Below are 23,491 nucleotides of genomic sequence, written 5' to 3' on the forward strand. Positions count from 1 at the left end.
GGCGTGAGGGGCTACAGCACATGGCCATGGAGGGTGAGTAGCTGAGCCCCAAGTCCTGAGACCTGGACCATGAGCCCCAAGTTCAGAGACGCGGAGCGAGCCGGTGGGCCCTAGAAAGGGGTGTCACACACAGTGGGAGGAGCACGCTGTCAGCTTTGCTGGAAATGGTGCAGAGAGTGCCAGGGGCTCACCCAGTGGGTGGCAGATGGTGGACTGAAGCCCTCCAACCCTGCGCCCTGGTGGGAAATGTTGACCTGCCATGTCCCCAAGTCCCCCTCTTCTGACATGCCTTTTGTGCCCCTCCCATTGGAACCTTTCCCTCTCATGTAAAAGCCCCCTCTTCTCTCTCCCCAGCCCCTCTAGGCACCCAGCCACCACCCAGGGGTGCACTCTCCCCACCTAGTGGTCACCCAGGTGGCTTTACAGGACACTGGGCTGGCACACAGTGATTTTCTTGTCAAACAGGGTCAGCGTTGCTGGTTCTATTGAGTGGACGTGAGAGATCGCGTTGAATGTTTCAGAGTAATTAAATATGCAGACTACGCAAGTCAGAAAAACATTCCCTAAAAGGGAGTCATTGGCTGATAAATTACTGTGATGCTGACTAGAGACAGCATCTTCCCCATGCAGTGGGGTCATGTTTGCTAGTCTCTGTCTCCTTGTTTACTATCTCTTCCCCACTTGGGGATCCACAGGATGCAACAAATAAAAATAATCTTTAAAAACTGCTTGCCCCGGCCAGGCGTGGCTCAGCGGTTGAGCGTCGACCTAGGATCCAGGTGATCGGGGTTTGATTCCCGGTCAGGGCACAGGCCTGGGTTGTGGGCTCGATCCCCAGTTGGGGGCATGCAGGAGGCGGCCGATCAATGACTCTCATCATTGATGTTTCGCTCTCTCTCCCTCTCCTTTCCTCTCTCTGAAATCAATAAAGATATATTTAAAAAACAACAACAACAAAAACCCTGCTAACCAGTTCTAGTGCAATTTAAATAAAGTCACTTAGCTACTAGTCAGACATGCACTTCAGGCAAAGCCTGTCTAAAGCCTATCTAAACAGGTCAGGAAAACTATCGGAAACGTGGTAGGTGTCCTTTAGACAGCGCCGCATCGTTCCTGCACTTCACACCTTCCCAAAAGTCCACATGCACCCCTGTGCTTCTGTAGGACGGCCTTACAGTAGGGCTTTCCCACAACCTAAGTGAGGTCCAAACAATTCCACTGGATAAAATGCGGGGCATATATCACAGGATTATGAAATGACCAAGTGAGCCTGGTCTAGAGCAGAAGTCAACTGCCAATCACCAGTCTTTTTTATAACCACTGATACTGGGGTTTTATTAAAAATACAGCTTGTAATGGGGGGGGGAAGAGACTTTCTTCCACTTACTGGATTGATATATAAGTCATGGTGACAAGAGCTAATGTCGAATAGCATTCACCATGTGAATGCACCAGTCTAAGCACTGTGCACATCCCACTTAGTTCTCACAACTCTTTCAGGGATATACAATTATTGTTCCTATCTTAAAGTTGAGGAGATGATAGCTGGAAGAAATGAAATCATCTAAAGAGAGTCACATGGTTTAACTCCAGAGCCGATCTAGTTACGACACTGCACTGTCTCGGTTTTGCCTTTGCATCTAGCATTGTTTCTTGCCCATCCAAAAAAAGCCAGACATCCAATCCTTTGAGTTTTCCACTGAAATAACAGTTAGTTATTAGCTTCTGTGCATTATTTCTTTCCAGATGCAATACTCCTGTTATCTATTATAAGCAGAATGGAAATAAATATGGCACATCAATAAATATCCGTTGATAGGACAAAATTTGGAGGCAAAATAATGATTTATAAGAAATTAGAGCATTGTGTTCTCACTACATGCAGTGAAGTCTCATCGTAAATAATATTATTTGGGGGAACAAGCATGTTTCGAGTTCCAGCTTCTAAGATGAAATCTGATGCCTTACAAATCATATGCATCCATTTGTTTCATTAAACAGCTCGACTGTGGAGTGAAATCCTGGAGGACTTTGGAACATACACCAATCTTCACTGTGAATATTTAAATAAGAAAACTGTAGTATTCACTTTCCAGGCAGATCGCATATGTGAAACCACTATGTTTGGTTTAATGAGCAGTAAATTAATAAGGTTTTGAGTAACCAATGCTTAAAGCTGTTTGCATTTAAATGATGTTATAATATTTATAATCACCATGTGTGCCCTCCTGTCTACGGGCTTAATAAAGTCCATTACCCTTAACTTCTCTCTAAAATCTGTGCTGACTTAATCGAGGCCCACTGGTTAGCACTGTGCGATCTTCCTTCATCCTCAGCTACCACGGCGATTAACCAGACGCTGGGGCTGGGAAAAGCCTGGAGAAATGCCTTTGGGATTCATTCTGGACTCACTTCTTTCAGGTATATCATGAAGACCTTTAAGAGGCAGCAAAGTCAACAATATTTTCAGCTATGAGGGACCTGATATTCCTCTTTCGCATCCTAATGTGTTTGTCCATCAGAGTGATTGCGGTAGCCCTCTGACCCACTTCAGCACCGCTAGCTGGTGTCCACAAACCAGAGAAAAAGGAGTGAGAATGGAAAGGAAAAGGGTCATTTAGAAAACAGGCTACACAAGGACCAAAATAGATAAACGAAGTGTTTGAATTTACCACTGATATCCCAACCCCCAGTGTCCCCCCTCCCCAGACTGTCACATGCCTTTCTGTCCCACCCTGGTTTCTGAAGTCCATTTTGGTGGGGAGAGAAAATGCTGAAGCCAGATCCTACGTATGTGTGTTTGCTATTATTTCTATTAATACAACCTCCATCGGCACGAAAAAGGAGTTAAATGTCACAGCAATCTGCTGGAACGTGTGGGCAGGTGGTCAGTGACGAACCCACTGAAAGCATATCCTGCTGGGTGAGGGACCCCACGGCCCCCTGGGCAGGGACGAAGGCTTGGAGAAACCGCTGCCAGGACGGCGTTTTCTAGGCTGAGCTCAGCTATGCTCACGGTGGGACCCCTGCCGTCCGTCATTATTGCTTCCAGCAGGGGACAGGCAAGAGCAGGAGGGGAAGAGATGGAAACGGAGACCAGGAGGAGGCAAGAAACCAGGTGGGGTCCAGAGCCCAGGAGCTCCCAGAGGAAAAGGCCAGGCGGGCTGGACCGGGGCCTCCATGCCGTCGTAGCAACACGGGCGCCAGTGTCCTCGCCAAATGGGGAAGCGCCGCCTGTGGGACAGGACTGAGGGGGGTTGGGAAGGCTCCCAGGACCTGCTGTATCCAGGCCCAGTAAGTGACACCTAACATTCCGCTCAACATAAACCGACAAACAGGGGAGACTTTAATCAGCACTTCAGGGGCAATCCTTTCTCCAAAACGGAGGAAACGCAAGCCATGAATAGTAGCATCTATGGACTGAAACGATCTGCAGTGTTACCAACATAATTAAATAAACTATATTAAGCAATCGCATGACTTATAAAGGTATTTAAGCCGGCAGGCACAATGGCCGCTCCGTTCTTCTGTCCTAGGTAAGCTGTGAGAAATAACCAAACACGGATCTACTCAAGGAGCAGTTTACAGCACACGCATGCTGTTCACGGACACGAAACCTCTTCTGCTTGAATCCCGCCTCTCTGTCTCCCTGGCAGCCCCCCTCACTGTTTCCTTGTAAGTCCCTAGAATCTCTGTAATTGGTCTGGGAAGAGGTGAGAATTAACAGATATTATATCACGTGCCGGCTCCTGTTCTGAACTCAGTCTTCACGCCTCCCTATTTCTCCCCTTCGGAATCTGAAATTTAGCGACGGCACCTTTCTAGTCAGATGAGTTCAACACTATCTCTCCTTTCCGTACAATAAACTTTTTACTAGGAGGGTTTGCAAGCGTTCTCCAGACCAAACAATATAAGTGTCTTCACATACAGCAATACAGTCACCTTACAATCCCGTCAGACTTTAATTCGGTAGCTAAGACTAAAAAACATTCAACTTAACCCTTTTGGGATACATTATTCAGTATGAAAATCATTTTACAAAAGAGCTGGAACTTTCCCCACTCTAAACAAATGCCCACTGTTATGGCCTCTCACAGGAGGTGACTCAGAATATATTTAGAAACAACACCGGTTCCCAGACATCTGGTATTTAATTTACAGGGAGCGAGCCGGCCCGGTCGGTAAACATCACGTTGCAGGAGCGAAAACCCCCGCGGCCTCCGACGCCCGCAGCCCGGGGTGGGGGCTGCACCTACCTAAATCGCCGTCTCCCCACGGCACCTCGAGCCAGCCGCTCTGCAGGTAAATCCGACTCATATATATATTTTTATCAGCATAAAAAAAAAATGACTTGTCCTTGGCTAGTTCTACTCGGCCATTTTAAGGAGCTCTGACCTCCTGGCAGCGTGCCCATTCCTCTCCAAAAGGAGAAACGGCTTCGGGAATCTGATTTTTGCAGGGGTGCAGCAACGGCTAACAGACTTTCCAGGGCTGACCCCACGGGCTGGAGGGGCCGAGAGGGAGGGCCGAAGGCCGCCTGGCCCCGCCAGCCCGGCGACTTTAGCAGGGAATGACCGGTGCGCGGTGGGGACCGGGGAGGGCAGTCGGGTGGTTCTGGGAGGGAGACGTGTACTGTCCCTGCGGGCTGCTGGCTGTGCCGCGGGCAGTGAGGCGCCGGTGCCGGAAAACGACTGCAGCCGCTCTCGAATGCGCTCGGGAAAGTGCCTTGTGCAGGGGCCTGTGTAATCTGCTTGAGTCAACGCCGAGCGTGCCGCTTGCTCGAGGCTGGGAGACCCCCGTTCGCCTCCCGTCCCTCAGCTGCGCGTCACCGGGAGTTCCGTGTCCCAGTGACCCTCCGTCCGTCGCTCGGGTCCGCCGGCAGCCCGGCCGATTTCCGAAACGGCCTTTCCTTCGTACCACTGCTCTTTGCGAAATCGCTGGTCCTAGCGCTATTTTTTCTCCTTACGGTGTGTGCCCGGCAATGAAATCAAAGTCTTGCACTTAGATCTCTGCCCGTGGCTGGGAGGAAACCGTTTTATTTTTTAGGAACTCTGACTTCTCATCTGAGTCCCATCCCAGAAGAGGGACGCAGGCTCCCTGGCGAGGCCAGGGGCAATGTCATCGTCATGCGCGAGGCAGAGTGCCGACTTATGACACCTTATAGCTTCCTGCGCTATGAAATATTAAGTCGACAGTCGTCTTCATAATGGAGGCAGATTTACCATGAAGCCAGTGAAACTTCAGTCCAGGCCCCCAGTTGCACAGACACCTGCTAAGACTGTGTAATTTCATGTTAACTTTCTTAAGAAGATCCCCCAAAATGGACCAGCTTCAAGCTCAACAACGTCTGGCTCATCCCTACTCACAAGTTTACCGAATAAATAACCACCACCAGGCACCTGCTGACCTCTATTGTTTACTCTTCTGTTGACCAGATCAGTCAGACGAATGGAGCCACATAAACCCTGGGGCACATGGTCCATTGTCACATCCATATGGATAACTCCCCAGTCTATAGCTCTAACCTGGCCTCTCCCACCAGTTTCAGTGCCACATTTTAACACTGACTTCTGGGCACTCACCTGGCTGTTTGGCTGGCATCTCAGCACGTCTCTGAAAGCAAATGCATCACCTTTCTCCCCGCACCAGCTACTCCTTTCTGCTTCCCTGTGGCTTTAAGCAGTGTGGCCGACCTCTTTCACCCGGCACGAATCACAGTCTTAAATTTAAGCACGGTCCTTTTCAAGGAAACATCATATATACTGACAGTTTCGTGTGCTTCTTTGCAAGGAGGCAGTTTTTACTGGCCTGGGTACTCCTTTTCGGCTTTATTTTTCAGGAATCGACATCCTCCCGAGCTCAGTCCTTACATCTACCTACGCCCACCCTTGGGCACATCCGTCCTAGTCCCGTTGGTATAAATATTATCCACATGTTGACCACCCCAAGTTTATATCTCCAGCCCAGCTCTTTCCTCTGGATTCCAGACCTGTGCTTCTACACAGAAACAGGAGATTCAGCTTCACAGGTCTGATGCTGGCCCTTGCTGCGACCCTCCAAAACCTCCCTCCTCCTATCGGCACAGGGCGCCTCCACTCACCCGGGTGCTTCAAGGCCCAAACCTTGCATAGCTGCTGATTTCCCTCTGTTTCTTCCACCCCAGCAGATCCTCTTGCCTCTGCCATTCTCACCGAATCCAGACTTGGGCTGTCATCTCAGGACATCCACTGCTGCCACCCTCGCCAAGCCACCATCACCCTCGCCGACCCTGCAGAGACCTCTTGAGGGGTCTGTGAGACGCACGCATGCCCCTCGTCTGTCTGCCCTGAACTCAGGAGCCAGCGTGATCCTTTACAGTCAGAAAGAATCCAGTGGCCCAGCTTCTCATGGGAGTAAAACCCAAAGTCCTTGTCATGCCCTGCAGGGGTCTCCTCTTGGTCTCAGGTTCTACCTCCCCTCCCTCCATCTCCCCGGCTCAGCCACGCCCGCCTCCTTGCTTTTGCTCAAACACAACATGTGCCTTTCTGTTCGCTCTGCAGGCCAAGCTCCTGACACACACACACACACACACGCACACACACACGCACACACACACGCACACACACACGCACACACACACGCACACGCACACGCACACGCTTCCTCCCTGGCTTCCGTTCCCCACGGAAATACCACCTCTGTGAACAAGTCCTCCCGTCCCTCCCGAGTCATCTTAAGCAAGAGGCGGCCGGACTGTTCAGGTTGCTTTTCACCTGTTTGCACTGATGGATGTCATGGGGTCACTGTTTCATGTCACAAAACACAATTCCACAATATGCTAAGTGACTACTATATAACCTATATTTCATGCCATAGGTTTACCACCATTGCTTGAGTTCACCTCCTATTAAACGGTGTTTAGGCAGCTTCCGCTTTTAGGGAATCAACATTATTTCTTACCTTTGTGAATGTGTCTAATTATCTGTTTAGCATAAATTCTTAAAATTTTGATACAACATCAAATTGCCTCCAGCAAGATGGGGCCTGTTTACATTCTCATTGTAAGTGCTGGAAAAATTGGAAATGGAATCTAACGCAAGTTTGCTAAGTTGTTTTTTTTTTAATCAAAGCATGGGACATTTCTCTCTTATAATAATTTCAATTTATTTAGACTATATCAAATAAGATTATGTAAAACCATATTTTCTTTACACACAATTAGATTTTTAACATAATATTACAGCTATTTTCAACTTCCTCTGTGAGACTCATCCAGGTGAATTAATTGACTGATTTTTAAATTTTTTACCCCCTCAGCCAGCTCTGTTAAGCTGCTCATATGCCTACCTGTGGTCAGGACCATATTTAGGTAATTTACTCTCCATTTAAGGAAGGACAGAAAGCTCTTTATTCTCTACTAATTGACACCCCCCCCATTCCTCCTGGGCTTCAAGGACCTTGAGACTATTTGTCACTGTTTCCCAGCACCTAACACAGCCCAGCACATAGTAAGTGCTCCATAAACACTTGTTGAATTGTTAAATTGTCTTTTCTGTAGTTAACCACTTTTTATCCACGCTAATTTGTTATTAATCTTTACTGATAATTGCATTGTTAAAAAGACATTGAAAGGCCCTGGCTGGTGTGGCGCAGTTGGTTGAGCATTGTCCAGTGCACCAAAAGGTCTCGGGTTCGATTCCTGGTCAGGGCTCATGCCCAGGTTTCGGGCTCGGTGCTTAGTAGGGCTACATACAGGGGACAACTGATCAATGTTTCTCTCTCGCACCGATGTTTCTCTCTCTCCTTTATTCTCTCTCTAAATCAATAAAAACATGTTTTTTAAAAAGTAATTAAAAGGGAATGTAATTTGGGGTTAGGAAAAAGAATTGGGTTCCTCCCTCAATCTTTTAAAGAAATGACAGTATTTTATCCTATTTTAAAAACATGCTTTGTACATTTTAGAATTTTATAATAACTTATAAATAATATTCTTCAGACTCCAACCATTACATAGTAAAAAACTCTGACAATTTTGGTCTCTGAATCTTCGTTTCTACCCGCTAAGCCTATCATCGACCACAGTGATGTTCTGCTGAAATGGAAGCTTCAGCTCTTCTCTCTAAAGCCCAGTTCCTCGCCCAGCTGCCCTTCGGTCGGAGACCCCTCTCCCTTCTCCCTAAAGCCCAGGGGCCCCTCTCCCTTGCCCTTCGCGCTTGCCCATGATGAAGGCCGAGGCGTCAGAGCACGTGAGAAAACCTGTTCCACTCATTTCCTTCCCTGCATCACCCTCCTATGTTCGGGTCCCATTGAAAAGACTCAAAATTTCCACGTTGAGCTGCTCGGAAGCAGTCTCGTCTTTTCTTGCTTAACGTGCCCTCCCGTCTCCCGGCCACCTAGAAGCACCTGCTCTCAGGGAACCGCGGGCGCCCAGGGCCAGGCGTTTGACAGTCAGGGCCCGCGCGCGCAGGTGCGTTTTCCACACTAGCGGGGACACGGTGTGGCCGTCCCCATGCTACCCGTTACATGCGCCCCCGCCCCTGGAACGCGCCCCGGTGACAGTGTCCGCAGCGCAGGGGGCAGAGCGCGGGGAGGCGGCTGCTGCACTAACCTTGACTGGCGAGCAGGCCCCAGCGGGCGCTGCGCCTGGAGGCGGCCTCCTCGGGCCTCGCCGGCCTCGGCGGGCGGGTCGGCTCAATGCCGCCCCTCTCGCCGGCGGGATCTGCGGGCATAGGTGCTGGGCCGCTCTGCCCGCCGCAACCAGGTGGCGCCGGAGCCGGTGCCCTAGCCGCAGCAACACCAGCGACGGCCGCCGCCTGCTTCTCCCTTCCCGGGGACCCGCGGCTCCCGGGCGCCGGCGGAGCGCGGCCTCCACGCTGAGCTCTGCGCCGAAACGCCGGGAGCTGCCGGGAGGTGCGGGGTGGGGCGAGGGCCAGAAGTGCGGTGGCCTTTTCTATTTTTAAAGTGGAGACTCAGCTGCAGCCCCAAGTATTTAACTATTTGTGTGATACAACAAGTAAAAACGTGCTAATTTGTTTTTCCTAGTGGGAAACTGGATAGAAACGAGCGCTCTGTCTTTAACGGGAAAGCCTGTGAACTGCTTACAGATCAACCCAGCGCAGCCAGGCCGGTTGACACAGCCCCGGACGACTGCGCGGCCAGGGAGCTCCGGAGCAACGGGTGACCGGTGGGCCCTTCTCCTTCCCTCGGAGTCAACAGTGTCTGTGCATCGGGGTCAGCTGGCAGCTGCTCGCGCTTCCACCTGGTGAGGATCTAAGTTTAGAACTGGCTTCCACGCAGAACCACAGCCGTCCTTTTTTTTTTTATGTAGGCACAGCTCACAGTTGTGTTTTTTCTGGAGGTCACTTCTAGAACAAAAGACGTCAGCAGGCAATTTGCACGCAGCTGAGATTTTCCGCCCTAAAAGGCGGCGGGAAGAGCAGCTGGAGGGATGGGAGGAAAAACGGAAACATGCGCCTGGCATGTCCTGCTGGCAGGTGAACTTGACCAAGGCACCGTCCACGGCTGAGCGACGCAGGATGGGGCCCCCTTACACAGCATCTTTACGTCCTGTGCTCTGCCACGAGGAACAACGGCCCCAGGTCCTCTTATTCACCTTTATGCTTTTAGGCTGTTTTTTAGGCTCTACCTTCTGTTGGTATACGTGGAAAAAAATTACTGGGCTATCGCCTTCACGGAAGCAGGAGAAAAGACATTTCCGGAGTAAAATGATTCCCATGCACTTCTTGCCATATTAGATTGTCAATATTTACCTCCAAGCCATCCCTGCCGAGTACCGAGAATACCTGCTCTTTATCTTGAATTAGGGCTAAATCATCTTGACTTAAGTTCTAATCCTACAGACTATGTGACCTGGGACAAGTAACTTAACCTTTAAAAGACGGCATTTAAATTCCGTCGGCATCTAAATTGGGCCAGCGGGACCCACTCCTTGCCGGGAACTAAAGTTCCCCTTCAGCGGGTAAAGGTTAATTACAGCCCAGCTTCCTTTCTCTAAAATGAGGGGCCTGGGTAGGCCCCTCTCGCCGGGCTCTGCCATGCTCTGGTCAGACCCTCCGCTGCCACAGGAAGGGTGGGCGGCGGACGAGCTTCAGGCGTGTCACGTTAGCACAAAGGGGGCAAAGCTTCCGACCAAGCCCGCTCAGCTCAGGCTGTCTGCACGGGGGCAGGTTCCCCGGTGACGTTGGGAAGGACCGAAGGGTGGTCAGCCACGGGCCCGTTCGGTCCAGCACGTTCACAGGTGCCCGCTGTGGTCCCCCGCTGGCTCTCCGTCTCCCCGCGGCGGCCGTAAGGGAGCGTGATGATCGACACAAGCCGCACAGCGAAAGTAAACACTAATATTTTTATTTAAATTTTTTTATTTAGGTGTAGCTGGTACACAACGTTATGTCAGTTTCAGGGGTACAGTACAGTGATTTAACATTTCTGTACCTTACAACACGATCACCTCACTGATTCTAGGAATCACCTGTTACCCTGCAAACCCATCACGATATTATCAACGCTGTTCCCCTCGGAAGGAAGGGGGTGGAGGGGGGAATGGGTGAAAAACGTGAAATAAATACTAATTTTTGGCTTTGCACTTTTATTTGGTTACAGTGCACTAAACAGAGGATGCTTTATAATAAAAATTGGGACAATTTTGTTCTTAAAACAATTTTGGACACCTGTGTATAATGATCTGTTTCTATATATGCCTCCTCCACGGGGCTGTGCACTCGGATTGCAGGGACTGAGGACACACACCTGTGATTTCACACAAAAATGTCAGTGTAGGGAGTAATTTGAATGTGGGATTCCCAAGACTACTTCAAGAGGGCTTTCTGTAGCCCACGGGGTAACAGGTTTCCAGTGCAGTGGCAGGGGGTAGGGGGAGGCCGCTGGCTTCAATTAGCTGAGACGTGAGCTTTGCTGGCCTGCAGCACACACATAATAGTTCACCTAGATAATCGGGTGGACTAATGAGCTAATTACACCTCTCAGAAATTTTAAATGCATCAAAAGCAAAAGTGATTTTTAAAAGCGACTACATGGCAATGAAGGAAAATGCTGTTGCAGTTAATTTACTCGAAAAAATAAGGAACAACAGACTGAATCAACTGAGTGTGTTCAACTGGGGGGATTCATGAAGGAACCTGCAAGGAAGCGAACATGCTGGGACAGACTCACTTTGACGCTGGTGCCTGTGATCCTATAAGAACAATGTTCCAGGAAACCTCTGAATACACCCAGGAACCTGGAACCTTCCGTGGTGTGAGCACAAAAGTGGACTGGATGACCCGCAGGCGATCACTGGGCCCTGCGGGCAGGCCGAAGTTTTAAAGGAAACCGGTATTAGATAAAATACTAAGGAAACGAATAAAAATTATATTCCATAGAAGGTAATGGACTCGGAACTATGATGTCAGAGAAAACGCGTGAGCTCTTCCACAGACTGGAGACGGCACGCTATTGCTACCCACAAAGGCTAAAATAAAAATGTAAACCTTGCAGGAAGGCCATGGGAAATGAAAGGGGGTGGTTCTGTTCCCGTTTCAACCACTGCGAATGTGTCGGACAACTCAGGGACCTGTGTGTTTGTCTGGTCACCAATCCTCAGTGAGAAAGGCACAGTGAGGCTGGAAAAGTGTCCAGGAACAACAGTGGGAGTCGTCAGAGAGCTGGAGGCACATCTGCGGGAAAGAAGTCCTGGCACTTTTAGATCCTTCAAAACGGACAGTTGAAGTCTAAGTGGGATTATCACGCCAACCACCATATACCAGTTACACGCTCAGGAGTGAACAGATTTTTTTCAAGAAACTCTGAAAAAGCAGAACGTTGGGCCAATCGTCTTCCACAGTTTTAACGGGTAGATTCCGGACACAAATGTAAAACGCAAACCGTTCTCCCTTTTTAGTTTTCACGACCAGTCGCGAACGTCAGGAGCTCGCTGCTTCCAAAAGCCGGTGCTTAGCTGACCCCGCGCAGGCGTGACCCACAGACAGGGAGCTTTGAGGGTATGTTCCTGAAACTGGGGACTTAGGTCACGGGCTTCCTCCTCTGTCGGAAGATCCAGAGGAACAGACTCCTGCTCGGCCCCGGGGTGGCAGTTTCGCCCGCTTATGAACTGTGGAATATTTCAGACGTAGAAGCTGCCCACCCAGCTGAGCGGCTGTCAACCCACGGCCAGTCTTGTTTCCTCTGCCACCCACCCCTGCCCTCCCCACCCCCACTCCCAGGACTATGTTGAAGCAAATCTCATTGTATAATGCCATCCATCAGGATGTCACTCTATTCTAAACAACGGGGACTCTGTCATCATAGCTACAGTATCATCATCACACAAGAACCACAATTCCAACAGACCAGCAAATACAGGTTGGCAATTTTTATTTCCTAAAGAGCAGCTCGGTTCATAAACTGCTTCCTATAATTACACCCACATTGATATGACCCTCAAATCCTCTATCTTGGGGCAAAGTCTGTGATCTCTCCATTTTCTAAAATATCTTTTAAAAAATATATGAGATTCCCAGACCTAAAAAAAGAGGACATTTAGCTTTTCTACATTACCAAGAGCTCACTAAGCACAAGACAAAAGCCGCAGTAAATCATCACAAGGCTCCCTTTTACCTGTCGGTGCTACGTTCCCGCCGTCCCAAAGTCGCATCAGGAACAGGCCATTATTCAGTCCTTGGGTCAGCTGTGCTGGGTGAGTTTCTTTACGAAGCCACACGTGTGTAATTCGTATGAGTCATCCCTGAGCCCCAGGCTTGCAGCACCTTATCTTTGATTCTGTTTTATTTAAGCATGAGCACCTAGATCTTTTGGCCTGGTGATGGGGACTGAGGCAGAGGAGGTCTGGGGCGAGCCTGACCCAGGTGTCCTGGGGAGATGCAGCGGCTGTTCCCTAACAGTGACCCCTGGTTTCAAGGGTCATTCGTGGCTCATACAAAGGTTGCTGGGAAACCGACAGTGACGTCTTGTGGTCCCTGCTAGCTCCTCTCTGAGTGGGGGCCGTGTGGTGGGGAAAGGCCACAGAGGTGTGAAAAATCACAACTAGAGAAACACAATTGGGGTCCTTAGAAAACCACACATCTAACATGGGGGCTAAACACTGGGGTTGTGTGTGCTTGTGTGTTATTAGCGTGTGTGTGCAAGGCCTTGAGAATGAATGTGACTAAGGAGGTCTTTTCAATCTCACCAACTTTTGGGGGTCTGATTAAAAAACCATAAGCATAATATAAAATCCAGTTAAAAATAGTTTGAAATAATAGCATTGTATTCCTACACAAATGTATTTATATTGTAGATACTGAGCCAAATGGGGAGGGGCTTCTATTGAGGGAATTGTACCTGTCTCCAAAGTCCAGGAACCTCACAATGAAGCACAATTCTTCTTACCTGTAACTTAAAGGTGATTTCTACCATTTCTCAACTGTTTGTTAACACTGAGAGCTAAAACCTCTCAACAGGTTTAAAATGTCTTCTATAATGTTATAAAATAAAAGATGTCCCTGATTTGGGAATATTTTAAACTATACCAAATGACTTAAATGATTTTTTTCAGAGACACAAATACTAATCCCTATATGTACAAAGAAAATAACAAAATACAATTTTAATTCAAAATACCAAATGCTTAGATCATGAGAGGCTAGCGTAAACGTTAACTACTACGGAGTACTAATGTCCAGTCGTGAACGGAAGAATACGAGGGTGGAATGTCACTCATTCAATATTTATCAGGTGCCCAGTGACATCTGCTGGGGACCCAACAATGAAAAGAGAGTTGCTGACACTTGAACCCGAGACTCTAGCGAGGCATCGTAGAACTGCAGCGTAGATAACTCAACCGCTGTCTAAGTTACCTTTGTATATCTGGGAATCAAAGGTTCTTCCAGTCGTGACAAACTCAGAAATTCCCATCTCTGGGTTACAGTGGCGGCTCCTTAACTACTAGAAATGTCCATAAAGTATCCGATTTACAGGTAATTTTCAGTGAAGTTTAGTAAACTGGAAGCAGGGAACCTGTACTCAATAAAGAGGGCATGGCCTCATCCCAGACAGTGTGTGCTTCCATTACTAAGACTTCTATGGAGGCCAAAAGAAGTTGGTGGAAAAGTGGGCAACACTGTTTTGGCTGTAGCCATGCTTCTTACCCTGGTATCTTTGAAATCATTAGGCTAGTGCGTAAACTGTGAAATTAATGGAAAGGTACCCAAATGAAAGATGCTGGGTCTACTGGTTGCAAAGAAAGAAATGCTGGTGGATATAACATACAATAGACCAGCCATTTTCATGTACGAGTGGGTATAGAAAACACTTAAAACATCAGAAATGGGGAAAAATAAAATAAAAGGAAGAAGCCACAGATTTCAAAGTCCCTGGAAGCACAGCCTCTCGAGTTTTCTGTTTTCATTTTTTTGTATTGCTTTTAAGGGAGAGAGAGATAGAAACGTTGATGAGCGAGAACATCGTGAGGCTGCCTGCATGCCCCCCCGGGGATCGAGCCTGCAACCCAGGCCTGTGCCCTGACCTGAATCGAACGGGCAACCTCTTGGTGCCTGGGCTCAACGCTCAGCCCCTGGGCCACATGGGCTGGGCTCGAATATTCTTATCAACAGTCCCTGGTTCTGGAAGATTGTGTCAGTGGGGTGAAGGCAGAAGGTGTGGACAGTCCCCAAGTGAGGTGCGTTGAGTTGAGCTGAATTCAACTCAAGTTGGATTTTACCTAAGTCTGTTGCCAGGTAAATGCCAGTTTAAAAGACGCAGAACTGATGATGGCAGTCTTTAGATGAGCAATAATGCCCATGTCTTACACTGAAAACCCCTTGATAAATTTAATGGTCGTTACATCGGGGCTTTCAAATGTTGATGTGAGTGTGCATAATCCAAGTTCTTACTTTGTCATGCCCATTTTTCCTCCCAGATTTCTCGATTTTGTCCAAGTTCATTAACTTCCAATACCACCCACGTTGAGTCAGAGGTCTAGACCCAGCTCCTGTCTATCACTGTGGGTAACGGTTACTAACTGTTCTACGTCCACTCTGGGCACCAGCCCATCCATTCTCTCTTTATTGATTAAGTGATCTATCTGAGACTTGCTTCCAAATAGTCCCCAAGGTAACTTTTGCAAGGCTGACTGTGGGCTTCCGAAAAGCAAGGTTGTGTCTCCTAGCAGGACATTATCTTTCCACTCACTTTATGGGCCAGGATGTTACTTAAGGTAGGAAACTTTACAGTAATAGATGTCTTAGAAAGCTAATTCCTCATGCTAGATTGGGCTTGCTGATATTTTATTTAAGATGTTTGCATCTATATTCATGAGTGAGATTTGATTAATTTTTAAATTCCATTTCCCCTCTTTTTCTCTGAAGGTTATATATTGTGTTTATTTTTTTAACACTGTGCCTAAAATTTTATGCAGACTCGACACTAAGGAGAGCTAAAATAAAATGGTAGCCGTAATCTTGTCTGTGGAAGTGACATCTCCCAAGTATAAATTTGGAGTGACACACACCCCATACGCCACGCAGAAACTCACTGCTGTGTGGGCATTGCATATACACCACGTTTGCATCCACACTTACTTAGGTCTGCAGCACAAAATACAAAAACTGCCACTTACCATCTGCCAACTGTCACTCTAAGGCACCACCTATGATTGAAATCTGGAACCTTCTTTAGAAACAAGACCTCCCACCCCATGCAGAGAGCCTTCCTCTAACTGTGGCATCTCCTTGATAAATCTCAATTGATCCCACCGCCCAGGAACATCGCCCACCTGTGAGCAGGCGCCTCAGTTAAGGTGGCCCTCGCCTCACCTCGGCCACCACCCTCCTGAGGCTCTGTCCTCTGACCCGGCCTCTCAGGAGCTTCCACATCGCCTAGTCGGTCCTCAGTTCATTACCAGGAAGCAACGAGACACAGTCTGTGAACTATGTAAAAATAACAAAACAGGAAAATCTCCCCAAATTGATCCTGGCACGAAATTAGTAAAGGCTAAGCCTTTACATACCCTATGAAGACGACCGATGGGCGGGATATAACAGGGGGAAGGAAGAATGATGTTAACCAGGTTTTTCTGAGACAAGCTTTTTAAAAGTTGAAGAAAAAAAGATCATCTTAAATAAGACGTTTGCAGACCACCTGTAGTTTATTTTATGATAAATAAAATGTGGCTCTTCCTACCCTGATGTCCTTTATTCTCAGCGGCCGTGTGGGGGGCCCTGCCCGCCCCGAGGGCCCACATCTGCGGAACAGCTGCTCTCTGACCTTGCTCCCCCCCTGTGCTGAGGAGTCGTGGTCGCCTCCGTGAAGCACGTGGAGAGATGAGCTGAGCGAGGGAGCAGGCAGCCAGTGACCATGGGGGACCCGGGAAGTGAAAAGGAGCATCCGTCTGCACGACCACAGGGGCTGCTCTAAAATCACTGCCACGACACGTCGCTCGGTGACTCACGACAGCTGCTCTGAGCAGCTGGGCTGAGTAATCTCCATGGTCTGGAGCAGGGTGGGTGAGGTCTGGGTGTGGTACATTCACAAAAAGGACCTTGGGTTCTCCGAGCAACAGCTTCTCTGGTACAAAAGTGATTCACCAAGAGTCACGATAACATGACAATCATCGTGTCCCAGAATTAAAAGCGGACTTTTACAAAGGCCCCGAAAGATAGGCTGCAGCCGATACACAGAAAGCTCTGGGGGAAGGACACTGCTCCTTTCATAATTTAACCACAGAAACCAAATCCCACAAGTGTCTGGAAGCGCTGAGGCCGAAGCACCTGGAAGACCAGGGCTCATGCTCTGAGCTTCCTCGGATTCACCCAAGCACGTCAAGCAAGTTCCTCCACACTGCTAAGTCTCTGTCCCCTTCTCTGTCAAAGCAGCATAATGCCACGTACTTTTGAGGACAGGTGGGGCGAAGAGGGAGCGTAGGTGAGGAAAGGCACCGTGAGTCACCATACCTGCAGGACCTGTCGTCGTTAGAAAGCGTGAGGCAGGTCACGGTGAGTCAAAGCGAGGAACAGACATTGTCAAAAGACACTTGCTAACCCCGTCCAGGCCCACCAGGGACTCGAGAACCGAGGCGCGCTCCGCGCGGAAGAGGGCGCTTCCCGTTTCTTTCCATTTCCCATCTTCTCCCCCTCGACAAGATCAGCCCCACTGCTGGGAAAGCAACACGTAGAAGCGCTGCCACTTAAGAAAAATTTATATTTACAAGATGCACAGACGCGGACCCTTTTAAGCATCGAGTTTACACGGTAAGACAGAAGTTTGGTAATTTACTAAAAGCTGTTTTGTACACAACTCAGAAGCACAACCACGCCTGCACCCCGGCATGTGTGTACTTCCCAAGTGTTAAACAATAGCTTCAAAAGCACCTCAGATTTGGCTATTTAAAAAAATAGCATTTCGGCTGGAACATCACAATTCTGGCATCATGACACGGAACTGGATTGCTACCATCTCGTAAACGAATGGCCAGTGTGGTATCGGCAGCGTGTTCCGTGGGGGTCCACTAAAGACGAGGCTGGCCGGGACTCCCTTCTGGAAAGGGGGGTCCCCGCAGACCGCGCTGCTCAGAGGTGCTCCCCTCCAGTCTGCCCAGGCTCCCTGAGACACCCCACTCGGAGGAAGTTCTCTGTCCATCACCCTGTTCCCGCCCAGCTGTCAGCGGGACACTCCTCTCCGACTCCAGGTGGACAGTCGCACCTCGTCACCAATATTGGGGGAGAAGGCTCCTCTCAGGTGCTCCTACTGCGGGAATCGCCACTTTGCTCCCTGGCGGTGACAGATGCAGCTTAATGGTCTCGTACTGAAGACAGAGGCCAAAGGCATCGTCTGCGCTTCATCACTCTCTGAGCAGAGGCCTGGCCTCCTTCAGGCCACCCCGCCCCGAGCGGCTGCGAAGGCCGCAGGCGTTCCTGCCAACGCTGGGGGAGATTCCGCAGACCTGAGCACAGGGCCCAGGCGCTTTAAAGCACTGACAGAGTCTCAGGTCATGCGGTGATTCTATGCAGTGATTCTGCCTCCTTATTTCCAGATGTAAACCTGCTTATTTTAAAAAGATTCATTTTCCCCCCTCCTCATAAGGAAAAACAGAAAAGCTTTTTGTGAGATACGTCCGATGAAAAACTGTTTTGCTTGCTTTCCGGACAGACCAGCTGGCAGAAAGGAGCAGAGGAAATAAAGGAAAAACCCCCAAATCCCTGAACGAGCCGACTGAGCCCTTCACTGGTAGTGCTGTTATTGTTGCGTTGCTGACTTTCTTCCCTTCTCAGCTGCCAGGGATTGAGAAAACAGAAAAGAAAAGAGGGCAGAAGTTACTGTCCCGCCCGGGGCTCTGGCCTGCGGGAGGGAAACAGATTCGACCCTATGCCCGCACCTGAGAGGGCGCGGGAAATCCACTAACAGGCCATCAGGGCTCTCGTGAGGCCCTTCCAGAAAACCCAGGCTTCCTGCAGTACAGCCACGGCCAGGTTACTCACCCAGGGTCGCCCAGGAATACATTTCTGTCAAAGAATTTCTGGCAAGAAGTTTCTTGGAAAGAGTAAGGTCGTAGGAGAAACTTCTGCAAGTAATTTCAAAGCTCCCACTGAACCAGCCTGGGCCCCCTGGCATCGGGCCCGGCCCGGCCACACGGGCCAAGCACCCTGCCTTTCTGTGCTCCATTCGACATGGTGGGCCAGAGTTCTTGCTTATTTTGTGGGTGTGAAGCTATCAGAGAAAATAGCTGCATGACAAGAATAGCGGGGGTCCTAAAGCACAAAAGCAACTGCTTATTTTCGCTTGTGTTTTTGGAAAATTGTGTATTTTCAAACTCGTTAAATAATGAAAATCCCGCGTGGACAGGGCCGGTAGACAGAGCGCATGGGCCGCACAGGGGCCTTGCGAGCGGGCGGCCTGACTCCACCGCCCGGCTCACCTGCGTGACTGACAGGAGAGGAACAGGCCGTGCTTGAGAGGAAAAGCTCTGGGGCCGGGGCTGTGCGTGAAAACTCCACTTCTGTTACTAACTGAAAAAAGCCGACCATTTACGTCGCCTTTCTGAGCTTGTCTGTTAGTCTTAAACAGACATAAAGGCAAAACCAACCGCTTAGGTTCCTAAAGCATCTCCCCGAAGAGCTGACCCGAGCTGGGAGAGCACCTGCTTAGCGGGTAAGGCCGAGCGCTGTGCTGCGCTTGCGGCAACTGCCCAGAAACACGGCCTGTTCCGCTCTCGCCACCTCTCGCTGACGCGTCTCCGGGTGACGACTCTGAGGCACTCTTGCTCTGTTTTTGCATAATTTTAAAGGACCGTATATAACAGGTTTAGGTCAGAGATTACGTCTCATATAAATTCCACAATAACCCTCTGAAATAGCATCACTATCTGCATTTCACCCATGGAGAAACCGAGGGCGACAGACTCCACACGACCTTCCTGGGATGACAGACACAGCTAGAAAGAGCGAGAGGACAACAGAAAAGCTTTGTGTGGCCGAATCACTACGTTGTCTGCAATGTGATTTTAAACTCCATTTTCCCGCTATGTTAAGGTCTTTCCTTTATTCCACAAATGCTTGCTGAGTTTCTTCAGTGTCCAAGGCATTGTTTTTCCCCTTCGCCATCAGCGGTTATTTCAAGGACCGAGCGACTTTTGCTTAGTAAACTGTAATTTCCTTCACTGGAGTTTTCCCTGCATTCGGGTTACAATCCAGTATCCAAGCACTGGGCAAGAATCGCATTTGCCTCGCGAGCCTCGGATTACACAGTTCTTCTTTTGCTTCCAATTAAATTCTTCGTCTTGCAAAATCTCATTTTTTTAAATAATCAAAATATTTATTGTAAAGCTGTAGAACCAGGTTTGTGGTCATTTGTGTGTGCTTTTCTCTAAATAATTACAAAAATCGCAGTAATTGAAAGCCATCGAATCTAATTAACTTTCATAAATAAAAATTCTTCAAAAAAATATTATCATTCCTTCCAGGAGACCCTAAACATGGAGCTGACTCAGACAGATGGCCCTTTCTTTCACATTCTTGGAATGTCACACCGATTAGACACGCAAGTGTTGTTTTAGGATGTAACAGTCATTGTACAGGAGGGAGTCTCTCTACCCCAAACTACTCTTCTGTTGATTCTTTGAGTCATGAATGACAAGGAGCCATAAAACTTGGCTCCTTCACTAGGTTTTGCTGGATGCGCTATTTCATCCCAGCTGCAGGGAGTGGAGAGAGGGAGACATGCCCACGTTTTCATTCAACTCCTCTGTCTTTCAGTCCCCTGGGCCTCACCGTGTGGAAGCGGTCAGTCTGCGAGTCTATGCGCTTGAACCCTAAGGGACCTGGTGCTTTTTCCCCTCCTTAAGCCCTACTCTGGATCCCGGCTCAGGGGGGAAATAAGACACAAAGCTCCCAGATTCAGAAACTCACTGGGTGCATCATTTCATTCTAAAAATGACTCACTGCTTTTCACTTGACGGATGACAGGCATCATTTCTCTAGCGAATGAAGTCGAGTTGGAGAACAGGGTCAGCCCATAAATCTCCGTGGCCAGTCAAAATGCGTGCGGTTGGTGCTGAGTTCAGTGGCTCGGTCCCTGCTGATGCGGGTGGCTGAGCCGCATCCTGCGTGGGGCGGCCTCTCCCGGGGCGAACAGCTTCCTGCGACTCCGGCGGCAGCCCACCGACTCCATGGGCCAGCCGGGCGCTCTGCCAGCTCCGATGGCAACGGGCACCTTCCACGGACTGGCCTCCACTTGAGCCGTCCCCTCTGTTCTCATTTCAATCGAGCTGCATGCTCGACGACTCCGAGGAGCCAGGCTTTCTATTTGAGGCCGCGGGTGGCGTCTGGGCGTTGCATTTCAGTTTGCTTGCGGCCTGCCCGCAGTTTCAGACCACGAGCCTCTGGCAAGAGTGTCCGGGTGCCTGCACGTTTCCATTGTGCTCAGTAGGCGATGGTGACACGGACGTCGCTGCCCCAAGGAGGAAGAATGCCTCCCAGCCGCTCACCTGTTTCCTAATCCTTAGGAAAGACAGTTGAGACGACATTCGGTTGTGACTCACTGCACAGGGTGTGCAGGTTCCATAGAGATGCCTCTAACTCACATTATATCGGAAATAAACTGAGACAGTTTCGTTCAAAACCTTACTTCACCCTTTTCTTTCAAGAAAAATTCCTCTTAATGCCCAACTTCTGAAGACCCATCAAAGCCGAGCTGTTCTGTTTAGAGAGGGGAAGGGGGCGCATGGGAACCTTGTCCCCTCACAGCACCCCGGCTTCTTGGTCCCCGAGGTTCTTCTAGAAAACTCCTAAATCTGCTTAGAGGGCAGGTTTTTAAAACCCTGTCTCCTGTAACCAATGGAGAATTGTGGGACCTGAGAAAAAAGATCATTCTAATCTATGTACCCTCACCCTCAATTTCAGAGCAAACTTGTTAAATCATAGGCCGTCTGAAAGTGCTAACAATCTATGAGACTCCTTAAGCCTCTACTTGTGGGACCTGGTATTTTTGGGGTATTTCCAGTCTAAAAAGCCAACGGTCTGCGTTGTAGCGCTGCTGAGAGAAGGCTGGAAAGAAGGAATGATCTGCCCTTCGTGCGGCTGCTGAGGAAGGAAGGCCGAAATTCTTCATGTAGCCCTTGGCAGACTCCCTCCCTCCCTGGCTTTGGAGGAAGAGGCACTCCGGGTACTCCACCTGCTTTCAATGACATGGTCGATCTGCCCCTGGAGATGAACTTTCCTCTCTGCCCCCGGTTAGGAAGTGCGTGTGATGTACTAAGACCGCCGCAGGAACCCAGGGAACTGCCATGGAGCCACTCTGAGCACAGGCACTTGGGGGTCAATGTCAGGCAGGCACTCCGCCTTCTCCAAGACGTGGTTCATGAAATTACACCGAGGAGCGTGCAAAATGCTTACGGTGGTAATCATCTCCATCATTAGCTAAGACTCTTTTTCAAAGGTTAAATCCAGAGAAAGCTTAGGAGAATTATAGTATCTTCGGGATGTGCGATTTGAGAAGATGTGTGTTTACTTTTCATATTGGCACCAACCACCCAACTATCCTTCAGCCTCCATCCCGGCTGAACCAGGCTGGTTTAGTTCCACGTCCTAAACTTCTGCTTTTTCTTCTCACTCAGCTTGGTTGGTTTCCTCTCCACTTGCACGGAACCAGATATGTTCTGTCTCTGCAGTTTTACCTTACGTTCTACCTTCTCTATGAAGTTCCTGATGCTCCAAACAGACTTCCCTAGAGAACATTCACTGCAGAACAAAGCTGCTTATTTCACACCTTACGAACTTCTACTTGGTTGCTGTTTGGGTGTTTCAAATGTACAAGGTTTGGCTCCACTCATCCAAGTCTCCTTTTTCTCAGAAAGCAAGTCCTATGTGGTGATTATGTAAATATACATATGCACAGCCACATACATACAGATACATGAGCATCCCGCTGTGGACACGTATCACATAATGCTGTGCCAGGAACAGAGGAGGCATCCAAGTATTTATTGAACTGAATTAAATTCGGAACTATCATTCAGGTCAATTAATTAAAAAAATGGCTTATTTTAATAATTTACCATCTTCTAAAAGACACAGTAGTTGGAAAGCAGAAGGTCAAGGCCTAGTTTTCACTCCTTAACTGTCCTTATCATATGAAAATTCAGAGTTGACTGTAACAGGGGCATCTATCAATATAAACAAAATTCATTTTCAAAAAATTTCACCAAAATACTTCTAATTTTCCTAAAGCTTAGTGGATAAGCAATGAGCATTCCTGTTCTTTCCTAAAAATAAATTCTTTTAACAATAAAACTCTGAGGCTTTAGGTAAAGGTTTAGGCAGGAGATCTGAGTTAGAGATCACAGCAATCCTAGGCTGAGCGGTAAAAGGTAAATAGGGAGAGAAAGTGGGGAATCGGGAAGCTTTGGAGCATTATGACTAAGGACCCCTGCACGCTTATGGGTGAGAGAACATGCTTGTTGTTGGTACAGCCTTTATTTAACTGACATGATAAGTAATCTCTCTACACTTTCCTCTCTGCTGCCACGGCCCCTTCCTTAACCACGCAACAGAGCACTTGCCATGCTTTTAAATGCCTTGGCTGGCTGTCTCTGCCACTAGACTATACACACCTGTAGGAAAGGGACTGTGGTGTGTTTGTATATTTTATCCCTAATGCCCAGCACAGTGCCTTTGACATAGAAGATACTCAAGTAAACACTGCAAGTAATAAACGAGCAAATAACTGAATAACTAAAAGGAGAAAGAACAAAAGGCCTGAGAAGGTATTCCTGGGAAACTGACCCCTCCTCAGCTATCACCAGCTACCCCAAGTTCCTTAATTCCACAAACTCATGCATTTCTCCAAATAGAGAGGACGAAGAAAGATATTCAGACATTAAGGTGACAGCCTTTTGTAAACTTTGCTCCCAGATTCCATTTTCCACTCATGCTATCACAACAGTTTCTCCCCAAAAGTGATCTGGAATACCTGAAAATCAGTAGAGCCTGGGAAAAGTTTAAATCTCTTT

General features: G+C 48.7%; 1 protein-coding gene across 2 annotated transcripts in view; it reads right to left on the reverse strand.

Annotated features, from left to right (window-relative positions):
- ASB5 (ankyrin repeat and SOCS box containing 5) overlaps positions 1-23,491 on the reverse strand; it is a 37,445-nt gene that overhangs the window by 8,924 nt on the left and 5,030 nt on the right. The window contains exon 1 of one of the 2 annotated variants that reach the window (XM_081130407.1): positions 4,257-5,132. The exons of the other annotated variant lie outside the window; for it this stretch is intronic. Within the exon in view, the coding sequence (XP_080986533.1) occupies positions 4,257-4,317 (61 nt within the window). The 5' untranslated portion in view covers positions 4,318-5,132. Of the gene's footprint in view, positions 1-4,256; positions 5,133-23,491 lie in introns of those variants that run through there. 2 annotated transcript variants of the gene reach the window in all.

Source organism: Miniopterus schreibersii (assembly GCF_964146895.1).
Source record: "Miniopterus schreibersii genome assembly, chromosome: 2".
NCBI classification, from domain to species: domain Eukaryota; kingdom Metazoa; phylum Chordata; class Mammalia; order Chiroptera; family Miniopteridae; genus Miniopterus; species Miniopterus schreibersii.